The sequence below is a fragment of the Sander vitreus genome, chromosome 15 (genome assembly GCF_031162955.1).
Source record: "Sander vitreus isolate 19-12246 chromosome 15, sanVit1, whole genome shotgun sequence".
Taxonomy (NCBI): domain Eukaryota; kingdom Metazoa; phylum Chordata; class Actinopteri; order Perciformes; family Percidae; genus Sander; species Sander vitreus.
In genome coordinates this window covers 3,991,462-4,017,408 of record NC_135869.1, presented here as the reverse complement: position 1 = coordinate 4,017,408, position 25,947 = coordinate 3,991,462, and the positions used below count along the sequence as shown (strand labels likewise).

The 25,947-nt window shown below is 42.9% G+C and overlaps 2 protein-coding genes across 5 annotated transcripts in view; one reads left to right on the top strand and one right to left on the bottom strand.

Annotated features, from left to right (window-relative positions):
• The first annotated feature begins 2,412 nt into the window (after positions 1-2,412).
• Positions 2,413-17,560, top strand: cyb561 (cytochrome b561). Of its 3 annotated transcripts, none has more exons than XM_078269870.1 (6): positions 2,413-2,501; positions 6,533-6,740; positions 12,165-12,263; positions 12,386-12,489; positions 13,158-13,315; positions 14,819-15,110. In XM_078269870.1, exons 1-6 carry the CDS (start codon positions 2,451-2,453, stop codon positions 15,009-15,011), a joined length of 813 nt encoding a protein of 270 aa, XP_078125996.1. In that variant the 5' UTR covers positions 2,413-2,450; the 3' UTR covers positions 15,012-15,110. The 3 variants fall into 3 exon arrangements, with proteins under 3 accessions (XP_078125996.1, XP_078125999.1, XP_078125998.1); XM_078269872.1 differs by lacking the exon at positions 2,413-2,501 and adding an exon at positions 2,932-3,027; XM_078269873.1 differs by lacking the exon at positions 13,158-13,315 and having other exon boundaries at positions 14,819-17,560.
• A 4,541-nt stretch (positions 17,561-22,101) lies between these two features.
• tanc2a (tetratricopeptide repeat, ankyrin repeat and coiled-coil containing 2a) overlaps positions 22,102-25,947 on the bottom strand; it is a 73,732-nt gene continuing 69,886 nt past the window's right edge. For both annotated transcript variants that reach the window (XM_078269216.1, XM_078269215.1), the window contains one exon: positions 22,102-25,112. In XM_078269216.1, coding sequence (XP_078125342.1) covers positions 23,255-25,112 — 1,858 coding nt within the window. In that variant the 3' untranslated portion in view covers positions 22,102-23,254. The remainder of the gene's footprint in view (positions 25,113-25,947) is intronic.

Here is a 25,947-nt window from a genome sequence, read left to right as displayed (position 1 = left end):
CACACACACACAGAAACCTAAAAAAAAAAAAAAAACATGCTTCCTCCTGTTTAAGATCACACTGCAGCAGCGCATTTTCAGAAATCTAATAAACTTTACACGATAGATCTGACTGTGACAGAAAGCTCCTCTCTAAGTCTGTATCTTCCTGTGTTGCCCTCTGAGGCCTTTTAAGTCCCTCGAGGGGTCCCCGCACAACACCAGAGGTTGAACACCACAGGTGCCGCTGCTGTACTCTATCCTGACCATAAACTGAATTATCCAAGCCTGCAGCGCCCTCAAGAGGAGAGGACGGGAGAATGCATGCATGTTAAGTGACAGTCATTGCTGTATTACTTCAACTGCCCTTACAAAGATTACTTTTACAAAGATTCAAATGTAGGTACAATACAATACAATACAATATTATACAGTTTAGTCCAGAGATCTTCAACAGGGGTTCCGGGGCCCCTAAGAGTTACTGCAGGGGGGGGGGGGGGCACCAAATAATTTTTAATTTTTCGAAAGTTTATTCCATTACAGAAAAATTCTTTGCACATGTGTAACGTGAGACAGGTGTGTCGGAAGGGGATATGTAAGTCAAAAGTTGCAGAGAAACTCCTGCACACTAACTTAATTATATTAATATATAATAATTAATTATAAACAAAAATAAAATAGTAGGCAACGTTTTGTTACTAGACCAGTGTCTTTGCAACTTTTGAACGTTTTTTTTTCAAAAATTAAAATGTCTTAACATGAATCCAACATATTGTTAGCAAATATAAATCAGCCTATTTGTGAAAAAAACACATTGATGTTTAATCGATTGCTGAGTTGATATGTTTAACATTAAAACATGATTTATAAAATTATGCCAACAATTATTTAATAGCTTAGTATACACAAGCGTGTTGGAAGCGTTTCCAGGCTAAATAGAATAGGAAAATATGTTTATATGTCATTTTGACACAAATACATTTAATAAATGACATCTTGATGTTTGAAAGTCTCTAGGTTTTGACATAAATGCAGATATAAATGTAATTTTAAAAAAATAATAATAAATAATTGTCAATACAGAACGAAATATCCTGTAGCCTATTTTGCCGTCAATACTGCTGACGTTGTTTTTGTTGTAATCAGATCAGTATATATTTATGTTTAACATGGTATTTCATTTTATCAATGGGAAACATACATGTGTACAGACAAGGCTAGCAGCAGCAGCGCCGCGTCAGACACGTTTCTGGTGTGCAAAGACATAGAAAACGCCACGCAGCCGCCACGCAACTGACACGCAACAGAAAAGCCACGCTCACGCCACGCTCACGCCACGCAGCCAGTGTGCAGGAGGCCTAAACTGCCGTTTAGGGGTGTACAGTACAGTGCATGCGGGCAACACACACACACAGACAAGAGGTTCCTCGATTTAGTTAGTTAGATGCTTGAGTAGAGAATGAATGGCGATTTCCCCCCCAGTAATAGAACTCTTGCGCCATTAAACTGCAGGTCCAATCAGGATGACTGAGGGGAATATCTACTATAGCTATAATGGTAGGCTATAGGTGTAGAAGTAGGTAGAGTTGGTACATTAATTTGGCTGTTAATTGTGCTGATTTGCCGGTAATGATCAGTCAGGATTCACTGACAGACATTCCCATCCTCCTTTTCCTCTCCACCATCTCAGCTCCTTTCTCCCTCCCTTATCACCCCCTCCCTCCACTCCCCTCCCCTTTTCCAGTGTTGTCAAGGCAACAAACCTTTACATGGGAGCTGTTAGTCATCAGTCCCCTCCACCCCTCTCTCTTTATGTAATTGTGACGTATTATCACGAGTCAAATTCAATGGCTCCTGTAGATTTATCAATGGTTTAAAATAGTCATGTATGTATTTATTCACTAGGCTGTAAATCCGAGTTTTACACAGCATTTAGTTTCCTCCTCACAGTCCCGCTGTCACATAGGTTGGGCTTGTTCATAAGGGCATCCAAAACACACACACACACACACACACACACACACTACCAAACACCCACCCCCACACACACCCACACGCGCACACACACACACACACACACACACACACACACACACACACACACACACACAGTGCGTTTCACTATCTTTGTAGGAACCTGTCATTGACATAATGCATTCCCTAGCCCCTAACCCTAACCTTAACCATCACAACTAAATGCCTAACCTTAACCCTTACCCTCACCCTCACCATAACCTAATTCTAACCCTAAAACCAAGTCTTAACCCTCAAACAGCCCTTTAAAGTTGTGGGGTCCAGCATTTTAGCCCCACAAAGCTGTCCGGACCCCACAAGTATACTGTATTAACGGTTTTTGAACCCCACGAATATAGTTAAACAAGAACACACACACACACACACACACACACACACACACACACACACACACACACACACACCCGGTCACAGGGAGGAGGAAGGCGGATTAGTAAATGCTAGACTCCAGGACTTCCTCAACAGAGCAGACTCTAGGCTACAGCGCAGTAAGTATTATACACTTTATTATTCCTATTCATTTCACCGTTTGAAAGCTGCCTTTTTTCAAATGCTATTATCGCCACCATTGCATAAGTTAAACAACGTCACCTTTAGAGTGAAATATAGATCCCTAACATGGCCAGGTAACAGGTGACAGTTGGCTGTCGGAGCGAAAACATTACAGGAGCAGCCTATCATTTTCTATAATAGCCTATCGCTGTAGCTGCGGTTGTGTCAGTGTGCTGATAGCACTGTGATGAGTGTGGACCCGGGCGGGAGTAATGACTGACTCTGGTCAGGTTGTAATCATATGATGACTTTCAGCGGGTTTGTAGAAGCTGCGGTGATGAGGGGGGGGGGCGGCGGTGAGCGGGCAGGCAGAAAGCCGTTTGATTTCGGTTCATTTCTGCTCATGTCCTCATGTAACTCCTGTCAGCTCGGTGCGACAATTCCTGCCTTCTGTATACCATCTGTATCGTAGACCAGCCTACGACTCTTCGGCTTAAGGAAAACACGATAAAAGCAGCACATGTAGGTTCTGTCTTTTTTTTATTCCCCCGCAGTTTTATTGTGAAGGAGCTCTGTGCTGTGTTTTTCACTGCTAATCATGCAGCCTACTCATTTGGCAAGGACCTAAATTGTTTATAAGGTCTTTAGAAAAAGAAAATGATTTGCTCCAGCTGCGTAGCCTTTAGGTAGGCTACAACGTAGGCTAGGTAGGCCTTTACGTCTTGCACAGATTCTATTCAGTTATGTTACTTTTCAATCAGCCAGCAAGTGAGTAGAGCTCAAAGTGAGTAGGCAACTACAGTAAGAATAGGGCTGCGCCCTCTCGGTCGTTTCGGTCGACCAAAGATTTATTTAGTCATAAGTCTTTAAAAAGAAATGCTTTTTCATGCTGAATGACTTATCACAGAAACTTCTGAGCACATCTCTGGTGACCACAATATTTAATTGCTTACTTTTGCATGATTATTTGCTGAACGATTAATCCTTTTCAAATCAATTTGATTTCAAATCGATAGCTAATCGTGACCACGATTAATCGAATGTGAATTATTTAGTTGATTATTTGGTGTAACATTTGGTTTAACCTTTTTTATTCCTCTTTTCATTATTATTTGTGCTGTCAAACAATTTCATTAATTAATTAATGTCATAGTTAACTCACAATTAATCGCACATTTTTATCTATTCTAAATGTCCCTATTTCTTTTTGTACCATTATTTTTTCTCGTTTTAATGCTCTCATCAACATGGAAAAGTGGATCGGCTTGCTTTGTGCTTTTGTCGCCTGGCTTTGACGGGGGGGGGGGGGGAGAATTCACATCAGCTGTGTGCTTGGCCATCAAGTGGTATTTTAGACTGGATGTGCTGCGATGATAGCTCAGTTCTCAACGACGAAACACACAGATCACTTTGGTCTTGTCAATGGAACCATTTGGCAACTTTTTAAAAGTAAACTTTCCATTCAGAATCTTACTGGCATCCATTTCGGCGTCTCGCGCTCGCCACCCACTCAAAACGTAACGTTAGCCTACTACTCTTTGGCCGGCTCGCAAGCAAGTGTGTGCGGCGTGCCTGTTGTTTTGTTTCCGGTCTAGCTAGATCCGGTGTGGCGTTGTAGTTTTTCTAACGTTACTAGTTGTTGCTAGCTGCTGCATGCTAACAGCATGTGAAAAAAAAACTACAAAGTTTGCTAGGCCAAAAAAGAACGTTAATCTCGCGATTAAAAAAAATTGACGCCGTTAAAATGGGTTTGCGCGTTTAACTGACAGCACTAATTATTATATTTACTGTTTTTTTCAGAAGATAAATGCTGGAATAATGTTACATATTACAGATTGTTTCCAGAAATGTCCTATTTTCAGTGGATCTTTCATCTATTCTTTTATGACTTTATTTAACAGGATCGTAGAAGGTGCCATTATGTAGCAAAATCGAATCCTAATCGCAATACCTGGCAGAAAACTCACAATTTGATTTTTTTTTTTCACCCAAATCGTTGGGTGTCCTAGCCCTAGTATAGACACAGTTTCTGTGGATGAAAATCAACTAATCGATTGATGACAGCCCAGGTATTTAGGCTACTCAAGTAGCCTAATGCAAGTTACATTTTGATGAAACTACCTACTTTATGGTGCTTACCCACTGTTAGTACCAGATCAGCTCGGCTCGGCTCAGCCGCGGTGCCCCGTCCTTCATTTTCCATTGCAGATTTAGTACCGCCTCATGCGTGCGGCGAGAGTGGCTGTTCGTCATAGCGATGCAGAAAACTGCCGTGACCTAACGCGACACACAGAACGTGGAAGGTGTGTTGTTGTTGCCACAGCCAGAAGACACATTTAGTTTCAAAAGAAGCTGGAGGCAGCACAAAAACCACCGCTGGCTAAACTATTAGCTTAGTGACGATTCTCTCTGACCAATCAGTAGTCTGCGGGTTTTCACGTCACCTTTTGGTATCGCCTCAGCTTGATGGAGGTGATGCAAAAAGATTTACCTGTTGGCAGGTACCGGGGACTTTCTTTCATAATGGAAAACCAAAAAAGGCGAGTAGAGTCGAGGCGAGTCGAGCAGGTACCATGTAGTGGAAAAACGCCATCAGAGAGAGGCCACTAAACCAGAGGGAGACGCTGCAGGTGAATAGGGAAAATATTTTAAATTGATAGATATCGCCATGAAATCTCGCCAGTTGATTACTTACATTAAGACAATTATATTTTGTATTACAAGTTTCCAGAATTTTTTTTTAATGTTTAAATATGCAAATGATGCATTATCTATTGTGAACTTTTGGTTAATTTAGGAGAAATTTGTAGTAATTGTAGAAATTTGTAGTAGCAATAAAGATAATAGAACTATGACCAGAAGTAATAGTAGCAGTGCAGGGCGTAGCAGGGCGTTGAGCAGGACCACGGCAGCAACATTTTGTTTCTCTACCTATGCCTCTAGAGTCGCTACTCGCTCCGAAGCTAAACCCCGTCACTCGCTCTACCACACACTCCCCACGCACACACACGTCGGCCCCGCTATTCTGTTAAAGAGATCGACGCACACACCAACGCACAAGTATAAACTTCAGGCCACTTCCGTAGGCTACGGCGAACCTCTGCGTGGAGCCTCCGCAGAACCATAAATCGGCCTTCAGCTAGTAACATTAGTCTGGTGGTTTTGTGTTCTGATGGACCTGTAGCGTCCCCCTTAGGGCAGGAGATCAAAGAGATGGTGGCCAGGGTGAGAACTGTCTGTTAGAGATGCTCCTGTGTTCATTCAGACAGGCATGGACGGGGTGAGAGGCAGGCCTATTGCTCATGATTCTCATAAGAGCAGCATCTTCCTCTCAACCGACAGCTCCACCAGATAATCTAGTTCCACTGGAGGAGCGACCTTATGAGCTTGTTCAGCCTGTGGGCTTGTTTGTTTAGTTGAATCTTTTTAGTAAGGCTGCCAGATAACGTTGTTGAATGTCAGAATAAAAAGATCTCAGACTAGGAGGCAGTTCACTGAGGAGTGATGGTTAAAGTCAGTGATTAGGGAAACATGGTTGTAGGTTGTAGTATGCAGCGTCCTGATTGGTGGAAAATGGTTTTATTGTAGCCTACTTACAGTCACGAGACTAGCGTGAGTTGATCTGCCCCAGCGGCCGTTGGTAATCCTCTTTGTATCGTTCCCAGTCAGGTACTGCGTGTTTTAATGCACACACATCTTGGCTAAGCTGTGTGTGTAGAGCGCAGGCATCGCTGTGCAGAATCCCGGCATGTGAACAGAGATGCAAATACAGGGGCTGGGTTTGTGCTCTACCTGTGTAATGTTACCTGCTGTAAATGCTTGAAATGCTAAATAACAGAACGCATTTTTTCTTTTTCACATTTTCTGAATTCATGATTATTCTGCGGGCCAGACTAAACGCTTTGGCGGGCCGGATGTGGCCCGCGGGCCACCAGTTGACGTTGGCTCCTAATTTAGTTTGGTACACAGTAGGCTGCAGCCCAAGGCATCCGTCGTGTTCATTTATCTTTCTGTTTGTCTTTCTCAGATCATGGACGAAACTGCTCCACGTCCTGGCCGCTCCATGTTTGCGTGGCTGGTGGGAGCGTCACAGTTGCTGGGTGTGGCGTCCGTGGTGCTGACCGGCGTGTGGATGGGTCACTACCGCGGGGGCTTCGCCTGGGACGGCTCAGGGCGGGAGTTTAACGTGCACCCTCTGTGCATGGTGCTGGGACTGGTCTTCCTGCAGGGCGACGGTGAGTCCACACTGACACGGTTCCTCTGAACTGATTCTAAATTAGAGCTAGAATCTCATCAGGTTAACCAGATCTGCTGGATGTGTCAAAAATAGTCTATATATCGACGACGTTTAATTTCCGGGATTATTCAAGTGCCGCTGGAAATTCCGCCTGATGTCCTTTATTTCGGCCGGATGTCCGTCACCATTGTCCGGCATTTTAAACTCTGCTCCTCAGATCTCTGCAGGGTAAATCCAGACAGCTAGCTAGACTATCTGTCCAGTCTGAGTTTTCTGTTGCATGACTAAAACAACCTTTGAACCAGGGCTGGACTGGCCATCTGGCATACCGGGCATTTTCCCAGTGGGCCCACGCACTTTTGGGCTGAAACGCCAATATAATTTATAGTATATTATAATTATTATATATATATATATAAAATATTTTTTTTTTTTGGCCACGCCTCCCCATACAGAACTGACAGCAGTCCATTGGTTAATTTTCTTTATTGGCACTAGCCTGACCCAACCAAATCCAGGAACCCCCTACCCCACTCCCGGCCCTGAGACACGAGCTGTAATAGTTATGCTGGAAGTTTAGCATCCATGTTAAAATGGACAAATGACCATCAAAGCGCAAGGGAGGTGCAGAGAAATTACGGGAGAAAAAGATTAAGAATCTACAGTAACTATCAATAATACAAAAAAATAAACAAATACCCTATATATATATATATATATATATACAAAAATCATAACTCTAAGAACGAATGAATTATTTAAGTGTAAGATCAACAGATAAGTCTTGAGACCCCTGTTAAAGGATCCAAAACTATCACATAAACGCAGAACACTAGGCAACTCATATCATAGAATGCACGCATATCTTAAGAGGACTGTCTGCAGGGAATATGTCTGACCAATCACGGTGGGTGTGGACCGCCTGGGCCAAAAATGCCAGGGCTGATTTTATTTTTTTTTTGTCTCAGTCCAGCCCTGTTTTGAACATGCATGTTCCACCAAAACAAGTTCCTTCCCGAGGCTATTTTGCAGTGGCACCGTTGCTCCATCCGGAGCTTAGCGCTGTCCAAGGCGATTGTGATTGGTTTAAAAAAAAAAAAAGCCAATAAACCAGAGCATGTTTTTCTCCCATCCTGGAATTCTGTGTGGACTAGCCAGACCCTCTTGTGCAGCGCTGTGGAGGAAGATCTGGCAATGCTAGACTAGGTTAACTAGGTCTGCTGGATGTGTCAAAAAATAATGAATTTGTGTGGTATGGTTTTGATTCCTGTTTAATTTCTTATTCCATGGTTTAATAGAGCTCAACATTGTGGTTCTTTTTACATTTTTTAAATGTTTTCCGCCAAACCAAATGATTTCCCTCTTAGCTGGTTGGCTTGATTCCAGGCTTAAAACTTGCTATATACACATTTAACCGGTTTTAATACCTACGTCATCGGCTGACACCACTGATATCTTCAGATTAACCCGGCTGGTCTTACATCAGTTTGTAGTCATGGTTACGCTGAGTCATTTTTCTGATAATATTTTGTAAATTGAGTGAAACTGGAAGCAGAACGTGGATGCTGTAGTCTCCCTGTTGGTGTGTGTCTGTGCTTATGAGTGTGTGCATACGTGTCTTAGCCTCGAGCACTCTGTTGCTGACCTGTTGCATTACGCTAACACTACCCAGATGCCCATCAATCCCCCCACCCCTCTCCCAGTAAGTATGATTTAAACGGAGAGGGGACATTCAAATCATTGAACATGCCAGTTTGTGTGTCTTTTTGGGACGTAGCTAGTGAATTTCCACTTGGCCAATGCACAAGCGCTGGGTAATAAACTGCACGGCCCTCAAACTGGGTGCTGATCAACTGACACTGGTATTCACAATCAAGCACTTCAGTTAAATTACGTTAACATAACACATGCGTTAAAGCTCTTGTCCATAACTTTTTGATATTAACGAACGTCCGTTACATTCAACAACTCTGTATCTCTGTATTTGTCAGTATGACTATGTTCAGAAGATTGTGTCGTCCGGCGACTTTCGCGCGCAGAAACTCGAGTGAAGATAATGACCTCCTCTGAAGAGTCCATCATGTTTTTTTTTAATCCTCCGTGTCCTCCTTGGCTACTAGCAACTGTGTGGAGGGGGGGTGGGAGCTGTGCGTGATCACAGAAGGCTTGTATCATGTGGTTGCGCTGACAGTGATGTTGTCATTACTCCTTTTTACATTATTCCTCATGGATGAGACAAACTACGCACTATAGCTTTAAATCATGTAAACATAACATGTTTTAAGCACTTCAGTTAAATAACCTAAAACATATATGCTTAAAGCACTTCAGTTAAATTATGTAGACATAATATAAATGCACTTGCTTCTGAGGAAACCAGATGAGTGACAACTTTGTTCAGCTCTTTTTCTGTAACCAGTGTAGCAAGAAAGCATGGATGAATTAGCAACCTAGCTAACTAGCCAGCCGTCCGGAAATTGTTAGCTAGCTTGCTAATTGTATCATGCTGCACCGGTTATAGAAAATGAGCTGAACAGCCAGCTAGTGGCCAGCGGCAGCGCTGTGTCGAACGGTCTTTCCACCTTATGCTGACCTTACACCTTAAGCGATTTCATTGTTCCAGACTAATTTCAGGTCATGAAACTCAGTCCCAGCAAGTCTTTTTCCCGTCTTGACGTTCCGACAAAATCAAACATGTTTGATATTATCGCAAGTTTTGGTAGTGAAGTTAAATCATGTGAACATTGTCAACAACCAATGGGTGCGCTACCTCGAGCACCAAACCGGAAGCAGCCAACTGGGTAGAGCCAAGGGGGTAAGCGTCTGTCAACAACCTGTAGCTCCTATGGCACCATTTTGATGCTAACAAGCACTCACCCGCCGTTAGCATTCCATTGACTGCCATTAATTTTGACGTCACTTTGACAGCAAATAACTTTACATCTGAAGCGTTTAAAGACTTTATTTGTCCATTGTTTGTTTCTAAAGAAACACGACAATGTATAAAAGGCTCAATTACCTTGTACCTCACGTTATGGCTCCGTAGCAGACGTTTTTGTAAAAATAGACTAACGATTGTGTCATAACCACGCAACTTACTGTCGCATTGTAGAGGAATTACCGTATAGTACAGGAGAAGCTCGCAGGCAGTTTGGACTCACATTAGCTGTTGAAGTTTAATTACTAATGTTAACTAACATTTTAGTTAGCATTTATTAGCCTGTGTCCATGTTATCTCCTTACATATACCTACGCTCTCCGTCTCTGCAAGATTGGGAATGATTGAGATTTCTCTTGGCACAGCTACCAGAAGACTTCCAACTTTCAGACAGGTTGCTCACGTCACATCTACGTCATCAAGCTCAGTTTGAGGCTGCTCAGTAACGCTCAGCGCTCACCAGAAAAGTGCTTCTAATATTCTTCACTGGTCTCCGTCCAGAGCAACGGGATCTATTGGTCCATTTTATATACTGTCTATGGGTAGAGCCAGTGTTGTTTATGGTTGCTATGGCGCCGTGCTAAACGCTAACGCCGATTTTCAACCCTTCTAAAGCGCGTCATCCAACTGGGAGTTTTACGTGGACCTCTGGGTACTGCTGCCATTTATCTGCATGTACGCCAGAACAGAAAATCGGCAAACTTTCCCTAAAGTTACCAGCTGACGCTAGCAGCAGCTGGCCAGCTTGGTTACATTTTTGAAAACGAATCTAGTTGTAGTCTTGCAATTTGTGACCCTGCAGGATCCCCAGTCTTTACACATTATGACAGTCTTCAGTGTTCGTGAGATGATTGTCTTTAGATGTAAGATGGTGTCAGACTTTAGTCTTTTTTTAAAGTCTGTTCAAAGTCTTTTAGTGTATGGTAGGCAATAGTCTGCTGGCAGCGACTTGCGCTTGCTAGCTGTGATCTGATAAACAGTACATTCAACCACGCAGCTGTCAAGGTTTTTGTTCTCAAAAGTGGGCTTGGTTTTATCTAAAGTGAACACAGGCCAAAGCAGTTACTGTTGTGTATCCTCCACCTGATGTTTTTCTTAGTTGCTGAAAATGTTTGGGAGTTTGGAACATTAGAGAAATTCACATAACAGCAGCAAAACAAAGATCATTGGGAAACTTGGGAAGTTAAACTCCCATTCTCAAAAGTCATTAAGTTATCTGTCTTGATAAAGTCTCCACAGCTGATTTGTCCCTGATGTCCCTCAAAGAAGAATGCATTTAAAATGGTAAACTTGTTCCTTTTGGGGCAAGCTTTTCCATGATGTAAAGCTGCCTGCTTACACTGCAGCATATCCTGGCGATATCTGCGGTCCTGGTCCCAGTAAATAAAGGCAAAGGGAGATGTGTTTTTTTCTTCTTCTTTTTTTTCTCCTCTCTGCTTTCGCGCCTGCAGCCCTGGAGACATTTGCTAATGAGAGTAACCGGATTAATTTAACTGGTTCACAGCTGTCTGTCACAGATCCAGATTGCATTAGAGCGATAAAAGAAAAGGTCAGCTGGACATTAGACGGGGACGAGAGCGGGGTTAGGATGAGATGGAAACACCCTGAGGGGGGTCCACACACACACAGGTCTGTTTTTGTTGCCTCAGATCCCATCCACATCACTGAAAGAAATGTGAAGCTGCTTAGTGGAAATGGTATAAAGCTGCTGGCACAGGTGGCTAAAAAGGATTTGAACACAATGCTGAACCACTGAACACAAATGCTAACTGTGTTTAGTTTAAACTTTTGCTCTAATAAAAGAAAATCCATCAAAAGGCTCGGCTTCTCCACACTATGCATGTATGCTCTCTGTAGGCCTGTCAGCACATCTTTACACCTTTATGTGCTGTAATCACATATGTTCTTATATGTTGATGTCTCACACATTGGTACAACATACTGTGTGTGTGTGTGTGTGTGTGTGTGTATATATATATATATATACACATATATATCACACATATATATATATATATATATATATATATATATATATATATATATATATATATATATATACATATATATATACATATATACACACATACACACATATATACACACACACACATATATACACACACATATATTTATATATACACACATACATACATATACACACACACATATACATACATACACATACATACGTCGTTTTCCTATTTTCAATGATGTTGTTTTTACTCATTTAAAGATAAACCATGCATTTTGTTTCCATCATTGTTACAATTGTCTTTTAATAGTAATCTGTTAATAGTAATAGTAGTGCATTTAAATACTGGATATCTGCATAAAGATATGTCGCTTTACACTGTGAGTTTGACGCCTGACAAAGGACCACGACTGAAACGCTGTGTGTCTGATAAACAGTGTTGAAAGTGGGCGTTGAAGAAAGTTAATTGAATTATTGGTAAATTCATATCTCTCTCTCTCTCTCTCTAGCCATCCTGGTCTACAGAGTTTTCCGCAATGAGACGAAGAGGAACGTAAAGGTGCTTCACGGCATCATCCACCTGCTGGCCCTCATCATCAGCATCGTAGGTGAGACCAGTGTGCACGTCTGCGTGAGAGAGAAATACTGATGGAAAGAAAAATATACTTAAATTATAGTGTGTACAGTAATATCCTTCTCACAAGTAAAAAATGTGTGTGTGTGTGTGTAGGTATTGTGGCTGTGTTTGACTTCCACAGAGCATCAAAGACCCCAGACATGTACACTCTACACAGCTGGTGCGGCATGGCTACCTTAGTCTTATTCTTCATACAGGTACGTACGTACGTGTACACACACACACACACACACACACACACTCTATTTAAAAAACAGCCGGGTTGGATCAGTGGGTAGAGCTGGTTGCACATATGTTTAGAGGTTTATGCCTCGACGCAGAGGTCTAGGGTTCGACTGTGACGATTTCCTGCATGTCTTCCCCCTCTCTCTCCCCTTTCTCACCTGTCCATTAAAGGCAGAAAAGCCCAAACAAATAATCTAAAAGAAATAAAAAAATAACAGTTGGATGTTCTGCTAAACTATGCATTCATTAAAGCTGCATATAAGCTGAGTCACATGGAGGTTTCTCAGCTAAAACTCCATTCACGTTCTTCAAAAATGGGTTCCAAAATCTGAAACTACTTTCCATGACATATATTATTATATATGTCATATGTAACTGTATATTATTTAATTTTTTTTAAAGATCATTTTTTTTGGCATTTAGGCCTTTATTTTGACAGCTCAGACCCTGAAAGAGGAGAGAGAGAGGGGGAATGACATGCAGGAAAGCGCTGCAGGTCGGTATCAAACCTGTGACCTCTTCGTCGAGGACTAAGCCTCCAGCCGAGCACCCAATAGCTGTGTGTTATTAACTATATAGCTGTACTCTAATGTGGATTCAAACAGTAACACTAACTTTTCTTACCCCCCATTTCTCCCAGTGGGTGATGGGTTTGCTGTTCTTCCTCTTTCCTGTTGCGTCGTCATGGTTACGAGCCTCATACCTGCCCATCCATGTGTTCTGCGGTCTGGTTCTGCTGGTTATGGCCATAGGGAGCAGCCTGCTCGGCATCACCGAGAAACTCCTCTTCAGCATCACGTATGTCTGACGGTGTCATCTACCTTCTCATCATTGTAAAAACCATGGGCTCTGATTAGTCCACTATTCGGATATTCATTCGTTTGTTCGTCGGTTAGGCATTTGATTTTCAATTTTGGGATTCAAATATACTGTAATAAATTCAAGACGGATTTAACTTTTGGAGAAACGCAACCCGACATCACGCTGCGGTGGCCAGTCATGGAACTGTCAATCAGACTTGTCGGTGTGTTTTAAAGTGCCCATATTATGAAGAAAAAAAACACTTTTTCTGGGATTTGGGGTGTTCTTTTGTGTCTCTGGTGCTTCCAAACGCATACCAACTTTGAAAAAAATCCATCCATGCTGTTCTGAGTGAGATACGGTTTCTGAATGTGTCCTGCCTTCAGTCTGTTCAAAGAGCTGTTCAAAATCGGCACGGCTTGTGACGTCACAAGCCGAAACGAGCTGGCTAACCGCAACCGTGAGCATGCTAACGCTGGCATGCTACCTCGTTCACAATAGCAAAGCACTGCTACAACACACACAAGTTCACCATAATCTCCAAAAGAACTACTTCCATGTGCGCCCTCATTTAGAAGAAGTCTCCCAGCTGATCCTGCCTTGTAACTGACCGAAGTTGGAGAAACAGCCTTTCTTTTACTGTCTATGGAGCTAGCTAGCTGACATGATCTATAATCTGAGCTACTGCGCATGTGCAGTGCAATCAAAGATGGTACAGAAGAAGAAAAGAGGTCTCACTCTGTAGCTAAAACAGAGAGCTCAACACACAGGGTGAAAAGAGGAGCTGCAGCAATGTGCAGTACAACAAATATATGGTGTTTTTTGAAAATTAAACCATGTAAACCTATTCTGGTACAACCTCTAAATACAATTATGAACCTGAAAATGAGCATAATATGGGCTCTTCAAAGTGCTCATATTATGCTTTTTGGCTTTTCCCTTTCCTTTATTGTGTTGTCTATCTTTTTTGTGCATGTAATAGGTGTACAAAGTGAAAAAGCCCATCTCCAACAGAAAACACTGTTCACAAACTGCTCCAAACAGCTCTGTTGTAGTCCAGCCTTTACTTCCGTGACGAACGTGCGTCACATTGTAACACACGTTATAATGCTCGCCTAGCTGCTAGCATGGCACGCCCTCATACTCTGCTTCTGACTGGCTAGTAGTCCTTACCTAGGTACTGTGCATGTGCGACTCCCAACAAAGATGGAACAGAAGTGAGAGGTCTCACTCTCATGTCTGAATGTGCCCTGGGTACTGATCTGTCCAGCAACCATGCCCCCCCCATTTCCGCCACCACTGAAGCTGTCAAATATGTTGATCAGTATCGAAGCTTCAAAGCACAAAAATTGTATTTGGGACAGCCCTAGTATCTAACAGTCAGTCATTTTAGTTTTATTTGTTTGAAATTTGTCTCTGAGAATTCTGCCAGCACACCAATATAATCCAGCTGAATTATTCCTCTCTCTCTCTCTCTCTCTCCCCCCCCTCCCCCCCCAGGCTGACCTACTCTCAGTTTGCCCCAGAGGGGGTGCTGGCCAACACCTTGGGGATCCTGCTGGTGGGTTTCGGGGTGCTACTGGGCTACCTGATCACCAAGGAGGAGTTCAGGCGTCCGCCGAACCCAGAGGAAGAGGCTCTGTCTGTCCACTTCAAGACCCTGACGGAGGGGGGGTCCCCCACCTCGCCGTGACCCCAGCGGGACGTCTGACACATCCCGGTCGCCTGGATACCAACAGTGTCCCGCAAACAGATTGGCTGTGCACACACACACAACACAAATGGCCATGAACGTGACAGGTTTTCAAAAGTCGCTAAAATCACAAACAGGAAGCTTCAGCTACCTATCTGACCCATTTGATCTCAGATTACTGAACAGACCGGTCGACCTTCACCCGAAATGATTTATTTGTACTTTATTTTATGTAATAATTAATAGAAAAGCCTAGTAAATGTAGCGGCTCAGTGCAGTAAAAAGACAACAGTATTTTGACAAATCAGATTTATAAATGAATAGGTTTTATAGAGCAATATATTGCTCCTTCATTTCATACGGCTTCAAATAGGAACACAAGCAGCCTGAACTGACCAATCACAGTTCTTTATGTCTCCACCCCTAAACCCCGAAATGCAGTATAAAGGCGTCTTAAGGCTACATTTACATTACAGAGTTTTGAGCCAAACGTGATCTCCAGTAGAAGAACTAATCTCTGTTTAAACTAACACGCCCAAACCGCAGATCTCATCAACATTCTCCTATACTGGGCATGCGCGTGCCGGGGTAAACAGGAGGCAGCATGTACAGTATAGTCCGCCCGTTGCTGGTAGTTGCTATGGTAACATTAGTCTGTTATCAGGTTTCTGACTTTTTTTTCTGAGAATTCTGAGGGTTTTTTGCGTAAAAAGAGTCAGAATTCTGACTTGACTTTATTCTAAGTCAGAATTTTGAGAATAAACTCAAAACTCGTACATGTTTTCACACGTGGCCCTAATCCTCTTCAGCTGTCACTAATTAATGTTAACTCCGTAAGGAACTTGATGGCAGGCCGCATTTAAACTTGGTTGTTGCCCGGTTTGTTTGGACCATTGTTTTTAAGTTTATGGTCTGTACTCCGTTACAGGTCATCTGTGAGGGAAGAAGCTCCCTTCTGTAACACCACTGTCCAATCAGAGTAGACTCAACGTTTTTGTAGTCCAAACTAAATCAACCAAAATCTAAATCAAGTGATATGTCCGGGGCCACATTCTCCCAGTTAAACTTTAATTTGCATCATATCAATGATTTAACTTCATAGTTTTAATCTAGGGCCGTCAGTATTTGGATCAAGTAGCTCATGAAAAATAAAGTGTGCCAAGTTTAATAGTCCACACCTTTTCAATATACTGGATATGTATCTAATCAACATTTCATATTTTCTGTTATATAGTTATGTATACTGAGCATCCTTGGCAGAAACATTTCTTTTTCAGTTGAAATAAGTCGGTGCTGTAGTGTGCACTGATTGGCTGTTATTTAGGTAAATGTATGTATTTGATCGGCCTCTATATCGGCACACACTGAATACAAAATAACACAAAGTCGTAATGTCTAAAAAAAAACAAAAAAAAACATCCAGCCCTTTGCACAAAAGCTGAGTGCACATCCAAGATAGGCGTAATCTAAAGAGGGGAGTTTACAACCACCCCAATAATCAAAACTGGCCAGTGCAACCCCCTCAAATATCTAATAATAATTTCCTTTACATAAATAGACGTTTGCACCATAACTTGATGCAGAAAAGGCACAAATTCTTGCATAAACATTCACCACAACGCAGGAAATGAAGTGTTTGATATGCTCAAAATTTCAAGTTTGCCCACCCAAAAAAAAAAAAAAAAATGTTGAACCCAATGTTACACCCTTGGGTCTTCATTAACTGACAGATAATGCTGTCGGTACTGATTTTCGTAAATCAAGCTTTTGGGAAAATGATTTATCATCTGTAGGTCACAACCAGGGCTTTAAATGAGCTTGTTGAATCACCAGTCAACACGGCTAGTAGATTTCTAAGTTACCAGTCAACCAGATTTTCCACTAGCCATGTTTTTTCTTTTTTTTCCCTATTTAACTTTGCTACTTAATTTCAGCCCCTCTGGGCCTAGGATTAGTTCTATAAGCAGTGTTGCCAGATAAATATTAGCCTACGTTTGCAAGTCAAACGCACACAAAACCGAACCAATATTCTTGGTGGAAAACAGAACCAACACTGACTGGTCGCATTGTTTCTGCAGACGGCCGATTCAAATAGACGCAGAGTCATTTGCTTCATTCATCTCCGGCCAAATTGGCTAGTAACTTTACAATGTTACCTGCCAAAATGATTTTTTGCTGGCATTCGGCAGGTGTCAATTTAAAGCCCTGGTCACACTTTCCTTTTGATGTCCCACAGTATCTATGTCTGTCCCAGATCAGCCAGGCAGTACAGTTTGTCCACAACATAACATGTTCCATTAGTCCATTAGTTAGCGGTTTGTATTTAAATGGCCTGTCATGTTTAACATATCTGTTCAGTGTGTATTCACATGTACTGTATGTGGTTAGAGCTTGGTAACTTGATGCACTTTTACCTAAAGATGTTAAATTCATGTCTTTGTGTGTGTTTAACCAATTTATATATTACATGTCGCTACAGCTTTTTTTTTTTTGGCTTGACTTCAGGATGCCGCACCAGTGCCTAATACAAAGCCTTTATTGAAAATGAACTGGACGTTGTTTGCCTTATGTATTTCTTACTGAAGAGGATTAGGGCCACATGTGAAAAATGTATTTGAGGTTTGAGTTTAAAGTCAGAATTCTTAGAAAAAAAAAAGTCAGAATTCTGACTGAATTCTGATTTTTTTTCTTCAGAATTCTGACTTAAAACTCAGAACTTGAATACATTTTTCACACGTGCTCCTAATCGTCTTCTGCAGTTTCTTGACAGCGTCATCTTTGAAAGAGAAGTTTAAATCTTATTGGGACAACCTGAAGTAAATGATAATGTGTGATGCTTTTGGTCCAGTTGTGTTTTTAACACCTGACTTAAACTTCTGATATAATCTTAGATGTTAAAGCTGCATCATGTGTGTGGGTAACTATTTAAAAACAATGGTAACACATTTAAAATCCTTACATTTGAATGCCCCGGAGGAACCTTCAGAAATGGGCTGCAATTGCACCTGGTATCTAACAAATACTGTAGTTAATCACAATTAAAAAAATATGTATATAATAAGAGTATTTTCTTTTCATTATACTTCTGCTACACTACATTCCATTGGGGAATATTGTACTTTTGCTTCTCCTCTACATTTATCAGACAGCTATACTACTGGTTAATTAGCAGGATTTTACATACAAAACAAATGATCAACAAATAAAACTAGATGATTTTTAAACTCCGACAGAATATATAGTAGTTCAAATTAGCCGCTGTTGGGAGAAGTTTGCCTACAGGCCTTTCTAGGTTTTTTTTAATTTTTTTTGGGGGGCTTTTATTTGACAGGATAGCTTTGAGATGCAAATGAAAGAGAGAGAGGGGGGAGGCAACATGCAGCAAAGGGCTGCGGGTCAGATTCGGACCTGGGCCGCTGCTAAGGACTGCTAAGGATAGATGAACTTTCACAGATGAATGACATCATGTTCAAGGGTGAACGTCACTGCGTTCAGAGATGTTGTCCTGAATATATGCAAGTCACACAGGCACTAGTCTTGCATTGCCAGACCTTCCTCCACAGCGCTGCAGAGGAGGGTCTGGATAGTCCACACAGCGTTCCGGGATGGGAGAAAACTGTGCTCTGGTTTATTGCCATTTCTGGAGGTTCTGTATAGAAACACACCCAGAAGGAGAGAGAGACACTTACACATCTGTCTTTCATTCAGCTTTATTCCTCTTTGTAATGTTCACACGAGCTGACACATTCATGCCGTTTTAAATGTTTAATAATCATTTTCTTCTAATTGTTGTAACCGTCCTGGGGTTTTAAATATTAACTTATTTTACACACAGTGAAAAAGCTCACAGTAAACCCACTAGATCATCACACTAACAGTGAACAGTGTGTGTTCCCTGTTAGTATAATGCTTGATTACTGCTCCATTACCTGTAGTGTTCCAAAACTCGGGGCTCGGGCCCCCTGAGTAGGTTGGGTGGGGGGGGTTACATCCTACATGTACAGCACGACACATTGTTATTGACAGACAACACAGCTGTCATCGGGCTCATCAAGGATTTAAAGTAACACTGATGCACTATGACAACTGTTTCCACGCGTTATAACTTTAAATTTTAAACTATCCTTGAACATCCAATCAACGTACTTCATCACCACTTCATCACCAGGCCCAAACGGAGTCTGGTGATTATTTTACAGTTTACAGCGGTGGTCTAGAATGAAAATCTGTGGAATTTAGCAGACTGTTTTTCTGCTTGTGGTGGAGATGTTTTAACATTCTTTTAATGTTTTCTTTTACTGTATTCCGTGAGATTCCGTGCGGCTGTGTTCATCATTCTAACTGGCCAGAATTTAGATACCATAACCAGCTGTCCGACTATAAAAATGGCTTGTGAACCAGAGTAATTTAGTATTACCATATCTTTTCCCAGCTGGAAACTCCTGAGCAGTAAGAAATAAGGGCAGTGGTCCCAGGACTGTACCATGACAGAGAGGTCAGAGGTTTCATCAGCAACTCTGAAACCAAGATGCTGATTCATTAGAAACAAAAAGAAATGTACAAAAAAAACAGGCATTCATGTGCATAAAATACATTTAAAAAAATGAAAGCTAAGTCCCGCTTCCTGAATCCCGTCCGTTAGTCACACCCCCTCTGGAAAATTAGCCCTGGGATTGATTGGTAGCTAACCCCCTCCCCTTGTTATGGTTGCTATACCCGTCATTCTTTCCAGTCTCACATGGTGCAGAAAGAGCCTCTTTTACCTTCCAGTGGACCCTATGGGACCTTATATCGGGGGGGAAAAAAAAAATGTATGGTAGTGAATGGGGAGAGATAAATAATGTTTTGATCCTGTTGGAATTAAGCCATGAATTACACATTTGTCAATTTAAGAGAAAATTTAGCAAGTCAAGAAAGTCTCAGTTTGTCGTAAAACTGTTGAAGACTGTGATAATACATAATTAAAAATACTACACAGTCCAAACACATAAGTGAAGTCTAGTGAAGTTATGATGCCTGGTTGTAAAGAAATCTTGTTCGTTCTTTTGCTTCTCAGCTGATAAAAAGACGCTGGAAAACAAATCAGGTAAGATAGCGCAACGTGTTGTGGAACATAGCAAAGCTAGCTAGCTAGCTAGCTAGCGGGCAAGCCGGGCAGCAACCTTGTGCGAGAAAGGATATGTAGTTCACTGAGCGGTTTCACAGAAAACTAAGTAGTACTACGACAAACCTACAACAAACAGACTAATTGACAACAGACTTTCTTCACTTGCAAAATTATCTTTTTCACTGACAAACGTGTAATTCATGGCTCAATTCAAACGGGATCTAATAATTATTTGGTCTCTAACTACCGTACATATTTTTTCCGAAATAAGTTCCTATGGGGTCCACCAGAAGAGGAGGGACTTTGCCTCTCTATTCAGTTTACATGATTAGGGTGACAACCGTTGCTATTGCTATCTGAAATGAGAACTTTCGCTGGCTGATTTTATGAGCTGTAGCTAGCTGATCAAGCTAACATTAGCTCCATGACTCTGCCAACTCCCTCTGACTTTAGGTTACCAGCAAAATCTTTTTAAAACTAGAATCTTGTAAAAGCGATCTTAAGTATGCACTTGATGGCTACATACACGATATGGTGCTAAAGAAACAAGGCAAACATTTGGTTTAGTTTTAACCCTACAAACTAATGTAGTTAGTTAATAAAATGCTCCTTGGCCTGGGAAGTAATGCTTCATTACTACTGTAGTTAGCCAGGCATGCTGCTCACGTTAGAGCTGATAAATGCACAGTTAAATCATTTCCTTAAATTTGATCTTGTGATTTTTGAAAGGCTAGAAAACAATACACCACCCTCCAAATTTTTTAAATGTCAAGTATTGATTTTCCAGCACCACTTCAACATTATGGAAAAAATCCAGAACTTGACAGGCTATGCTGTGCCCGGGCTGTGCCTAGTTACGTTAGCTAAGCTCTGATTGGACAATCACTGTTCTGAGGGGAGGGGTTTAACCAATGGTGAGTTGGCTTTTGTTATGTTATAACCATAGAAATAAAAAGGATAGAAAGGCCACTGGACTGTTTACCGTGGTCATTTGAGTGGTAAACAACAAAATGGCGATTGTTGTTAGTATTCACGGTGACAATACGTGTCAGTGGGACACTGTGTCGTAGCTCGCTGGGAAGAGAGCTGCCCGACGCAGCTCAAGAGATGTTCTTGGAATTGCAGGGAGTGAGGAGGAACAGTTCGACCCAGCGGCAGTGGGTCAGCGGGCCGCTAACGTTAGACCCAGGCCGCTGTTCCGCTCATTCTCTGTAACCGATGCAGCATGACAGCACGGCAGAACCAGCCAGAACAACTTGTTGGCTGGCTAACATTAGCTTGTTAACTTCACCTCACCCCCTTGCCACATCGTTAACAGAAAACAAGCCAAATTAAGTTGTCACTCGTGGCGATAGCAATGTTCTTTGTGTTGATGAAGCATTGAGTCAGTTTGACTAATTTAGTGGCTGGCTCTCTGCCTCGTAACGTTACTACTCCACGGCTCGTTTGTCCGTTGCTGCAAAACCGCAGTCCCCGCGACTCGCCGCAAGTCGGCTTATACTGAAGTTTATACGTTCTGACCATTCTGCTACGTTGATTTGAATGGAAATGGCCTTTCTATCCATTTTATTTCTATGGTTACAACAATAGAAGGAGCCAATCCCAGCTCATAGGGCACGTACTGTAAGCACGGTTTCCATGGTGTAAACGAGTGTAAAGAGCCCTGGAATGATCAGTTGGGATCTTTGTGGTTTGCATAAATTAGGACTTTTAGGACTACATAATACAAAAGACCTTCATAGAAAAACAAAAATAACTCTACCTGAAGCAAAAAATCCAACAACCTTAAAAGGCATTTTTACAGAGTGTTCATTGTAGAACAATGCCATCATACACAAGCAGGAAGAGATGGTAACCCAAAACTGAGCAAAGCTGAAATTGATTTGCTCTTCTTTTTTGTTTCTTTGAAAAGGATTCCATTTCTATGTTCTGCGTAAAAAAGAAACTCAAAATGAACGTATAAAGGCAAATCCAAAAAGAATATACAGTTTTAAGAGAAACAATATTTATACAGTTTAATACAGATATAACTTAAAAAAGATAAATATCACTTATTTTTTTGTTTGTTTTATATACAGCAAGCCAGTGCTTATTCAATGACAGCATCATCCTAGTTTCTCAAACTATGGCTTGGGACCGGGTCACTGACCAGCATCTGACTGGCACAGGTTTTAGAGGCTGGATCCCGCAGTGACTGTATCCAGGTTTCCCGTCGTATCAGGTAAGCGTTTCGAACTTGAAATGAAAATCTTCATTAAAGCGTAAGCAGCAGACAAAGGTGATAGTGGTGGTTTTGTGTCTCTCTTGTCTGACTAAATGTCGCCGTCTAGAGTCGTAGATGTGAACTTGGCAGAATCTCTAGAGCAGTGCATTGTGGGCATTTTGAGACATCAGTTCAATGTACTGTAAGCCAGAGATGAACAGGGCCAGGAAGGAAGGAGTTTTTGTTAGTGCTACCTGACCTGATGTCTTTTTTGCCCCTCATTTTCCTTGAACCTTCCTCTTCCTCATTGTGCTTTGTAATGGCAGGAGATGTCGCATGTCTAAGCATTTTCGTCCTTCCCTTATTCCTTTCCTTGTCTCTGGCTGGTTAATGGATAGACCTGACCTGTAACAGGCAAAATGTTCAATGTTCACATATCAAATGTATATGTATAATTTCTGCGTCTCCCCATCTCTTCTGAACAATAATGGAGTTGGTAAGTTTCAAAGAAAGTGCTCGTCTTTCCGAGACCGACAATCCGGCAAGCACGGACACTTCTGGCAGCCATCGGCTGGGTGTGCGGAAGTGAAAAACGTAGGTGGGATTCGAATTTCTCTCTCAAGTTCTCCTTTTTCTTCACACTACAACTTCAGTCACTTATTCTGTGTACGAGTGCATACAACCAAGTGCAACCACGCACCATGAAAACCTTCAAGGAGAGTGTGTACCGTTACCCAGATTTGAACGTTTATTGCGTCTTGCCCCTCTAAATGTCATACGAACTACATGTCGTACAAACAAGTTCATTTCAAGCATAGCCCGGCCTTAATAATTCCATAGCCCCAGTGAATATAGGAATATATGTTATGAGTGCACACATTTGTTTTTAACCCTCCTCCGTTCTTGTCTCTGACTTACCATGTAAAGCTTTCTCTATACATTGGACTCTACGAAGGGTCTTTTTGGTTTGACAGGAGAGGTAGGGCCCCTCTGTCTGTCACTAGGTCTGTCTGAGCAGCTATGGATCACCGGCAGAGTTCGAGCCAGCTTCACATCCCGGTAGGAGGGATTCTGACTGGCCACTTGCACCGAGCCTTCACCGTGAGGATAGTAGTCGAGCTGGTTGTCATTGTGGGCATTGTTGTTGCTGCGGTTGTGGTAGGCGATGGAGGATGGTTGGGGTTGACCGAAGCCTCCTTGGTTGGCGGGGGTCTTGCTAGGCGAGGTGACAACCGTGTCCACTGAAGACACGGCCCAGGAGCGAGATGGGCTGAGACAGGACGCAGAACTGGAAGGAGCTTGTTGTTGATACTGCTGGTGCACCCTCGCCGTCCTGTCAACAACACCCATAAAAGGAGTGTCCCGGGACGAACGGCATGCCTCTCCGGGATAAGTCCCGCCTCCTACCATGCATATTTCTGACTGGGGAGAGGAGATTAGGAAGAGGTCGTCATGATAACCAGTAACCCCGCCCGCGGAGGTCAGATCGGAAGGTAAATCCATGTGCTGGGCGGAGGCAGACGTCCTGAAGCCTTGGCCGTGACTGCCGGGCTGCCCTCCAGCAAGGCTGCCGCTGCTGGTGGAGAAACGGACGCTGATGCTCTGGGAGTGGACGAGAGGCCTGGGGGGAGGAGTGGGGAAGGAGGTTGGGTGGGCACTGAGCGGGCGTTGTACCCCCCCCTGATGGTGGTATTGGTAATCGTGCATTGGTGAAAGGCTATCAGGAGGTCCCATTGTCGCCTCAGTAACTTCAATGGGATAGTAGGCTGCTTTGGATTGGTTGCGAATAAACTGACGGGCCTGGCCAAATCGATTTACCCCTGCCCTCTCCCCTCCTGCTTCTCTCCCATAGGCAGACACAGCTCTTGCCTGGCAAACAAAGTCAACATCTACGTCATCTAGTGGATAAGAAGGCCCAGAAGTCAGACCAGCCTGGACCTGCAGGCTAGGCCGGATATCTGGAGGGCTCTGGCAAATGCCTTCCCCCAGCTCGGCCAGTTCTTGTGGCAGTTGGCCAAACTGGGAGTAAACGGAACTTCCCAAAAGCACGCTGGAGTGGGCCGAGGAACTGGGCTGACTGGTTCTGACAACCTGGACTTTGGCCGGTTGGTGCCACTGGCCCTGAACAGGGTTCTGCTTTTGGAAGGACCTCTGATGGGACAGGTGGTGGAGCTGCTGCACTCCCGGGTTCTGCTCCGAGTGGTGGAGGGCTGCGCTAGACTGCGGATGCTGGCGCAGACCTCCATTTCCGGACAATGCAAGCATACTTTCCGACATCGGGCTGGGTCGCTGCAGAGCGCTAAAATGGTGGTAGGAGGAGGACGACGGGGGAGGAGGAGGCGCAGAATGAGCGGGGGAAGAGCAGGAGCGGGACTGGGTGGGACTGGGGAGGTGTCGATAGAGGTGAGTGGGGGAGAGGGAAGAGGGGGATGGCACCCCAGGGCTGCAGTGGGTGTCAAAACTTTGAGCCACAGGTTGAGGGTGGAACGAGGGGGAGGAGTGACTCCCCTCCTCCTCCTCCTCGTCCTCCTCTTCTTCCTCCTCCTCCTCCTCAGTAAGCCCCTCCCTGTCCTGCACCTGCAGACAACCGGAATCTCTGCACCTGGCCTCGTTGATGGACATGGCCGCGTTTGGTTGATAAACAGGATGTGACGAAGGAGGGGGAGAGTCTTGCTGTTGTGCCACCTGCCGACACTCTTCCTTGACCCGGGACAGTAGGCGCTGGATCTCCCGGTTGGATGGGCACAGGCAGCTGGCCTCGATCAGGTCCTCCAGGGCGGCATGGAACTGTCTGAATGTTGAGAGAGAGCCAAAAGCAAAGAGAGACATAAGTGCTGCAATAATGGATGCAGAGAAGCACACATTTGTCATTGTTTCTCTCATCCTGTCAGTGTTTCCAACTCAGTCTTTAGTCCCAGACTTGGAGCTGGTTCACTGAATTTATACATTTTCAAAAGCAAGTGAAATTTAAGACCTTTTTAATACCATTTAGAATGAATTTTAATACCAACTTCGTGAACATACTGGCAAAGTTATGTAGGATATAATGCAATATCAGAAAGGATTTTTAGGATTTTTATTTTAGGCTATAAAAATATTTTTTTTACCAAATACCTGAACTTAATACAACATTTTGAATTATGAAGGCACAATACAAATGTTAGACCTTTGTCAATGAAATTTAAGACTTTTAAGGCCTTGTTTTTTGAACATTATATTTAAGAAATTTGTAAGACTTTTAAGACCCTGCAGGTACCCTTAAAAGGTGGTGACGCAAAAGAGTAACTTTACCCAGGCTGCAAATCCTTGCTCTGCCATGTAGCTGCTTCTGCACGTACTGTCTGTGACTAGCACAATGTTAAGTCACAGTTGGGGGTAGTTACAACCAAAGCCGGTCCGCAGAAAGCCTTTCCACTCCCTATTCAGCCCCATTGTACCGAATTTGGTTGCAGTTCCACCAGAGTTCCACTGGGGCTGATCGCGGTCCAGTGCTAAATGAATGGGACTAAATTTGTCTCTTTGGCCTGATTGTCGCTGAGAAATCTCAGATTTGATTGTAGTTTTTGCAAGTTCAACATGGATTATAGGTCAAAAGTTGAATGAACGAGCTGAACTTATGTCATTTT

Excerpts from the sequence above, each read along its gene's own strand:
- cyb561 (XM_078269870.1), top strand. The coding sequence starts at position 2,451 with ATGCTAGACTCCAGGACTTCCTCAACAGAGCAGACTCTAGGCTACAGC. Across the intron at positions 6,741-12,164 it reads GGTCTTCCTGCAGGGCGACG|CCATCCTGGTCTACAGAGTT; the intron begins GTGAGTCCACAC and ends CTCTCTCTCTAG. Across the intron at positions 13,316-14,818 it reads AAACTCCTCTTCAGCATCAC|GCTGACCTACTCTCAGTTTG; the intron begins GTATGTCTGACG and ends CTCCCCCCCCAG.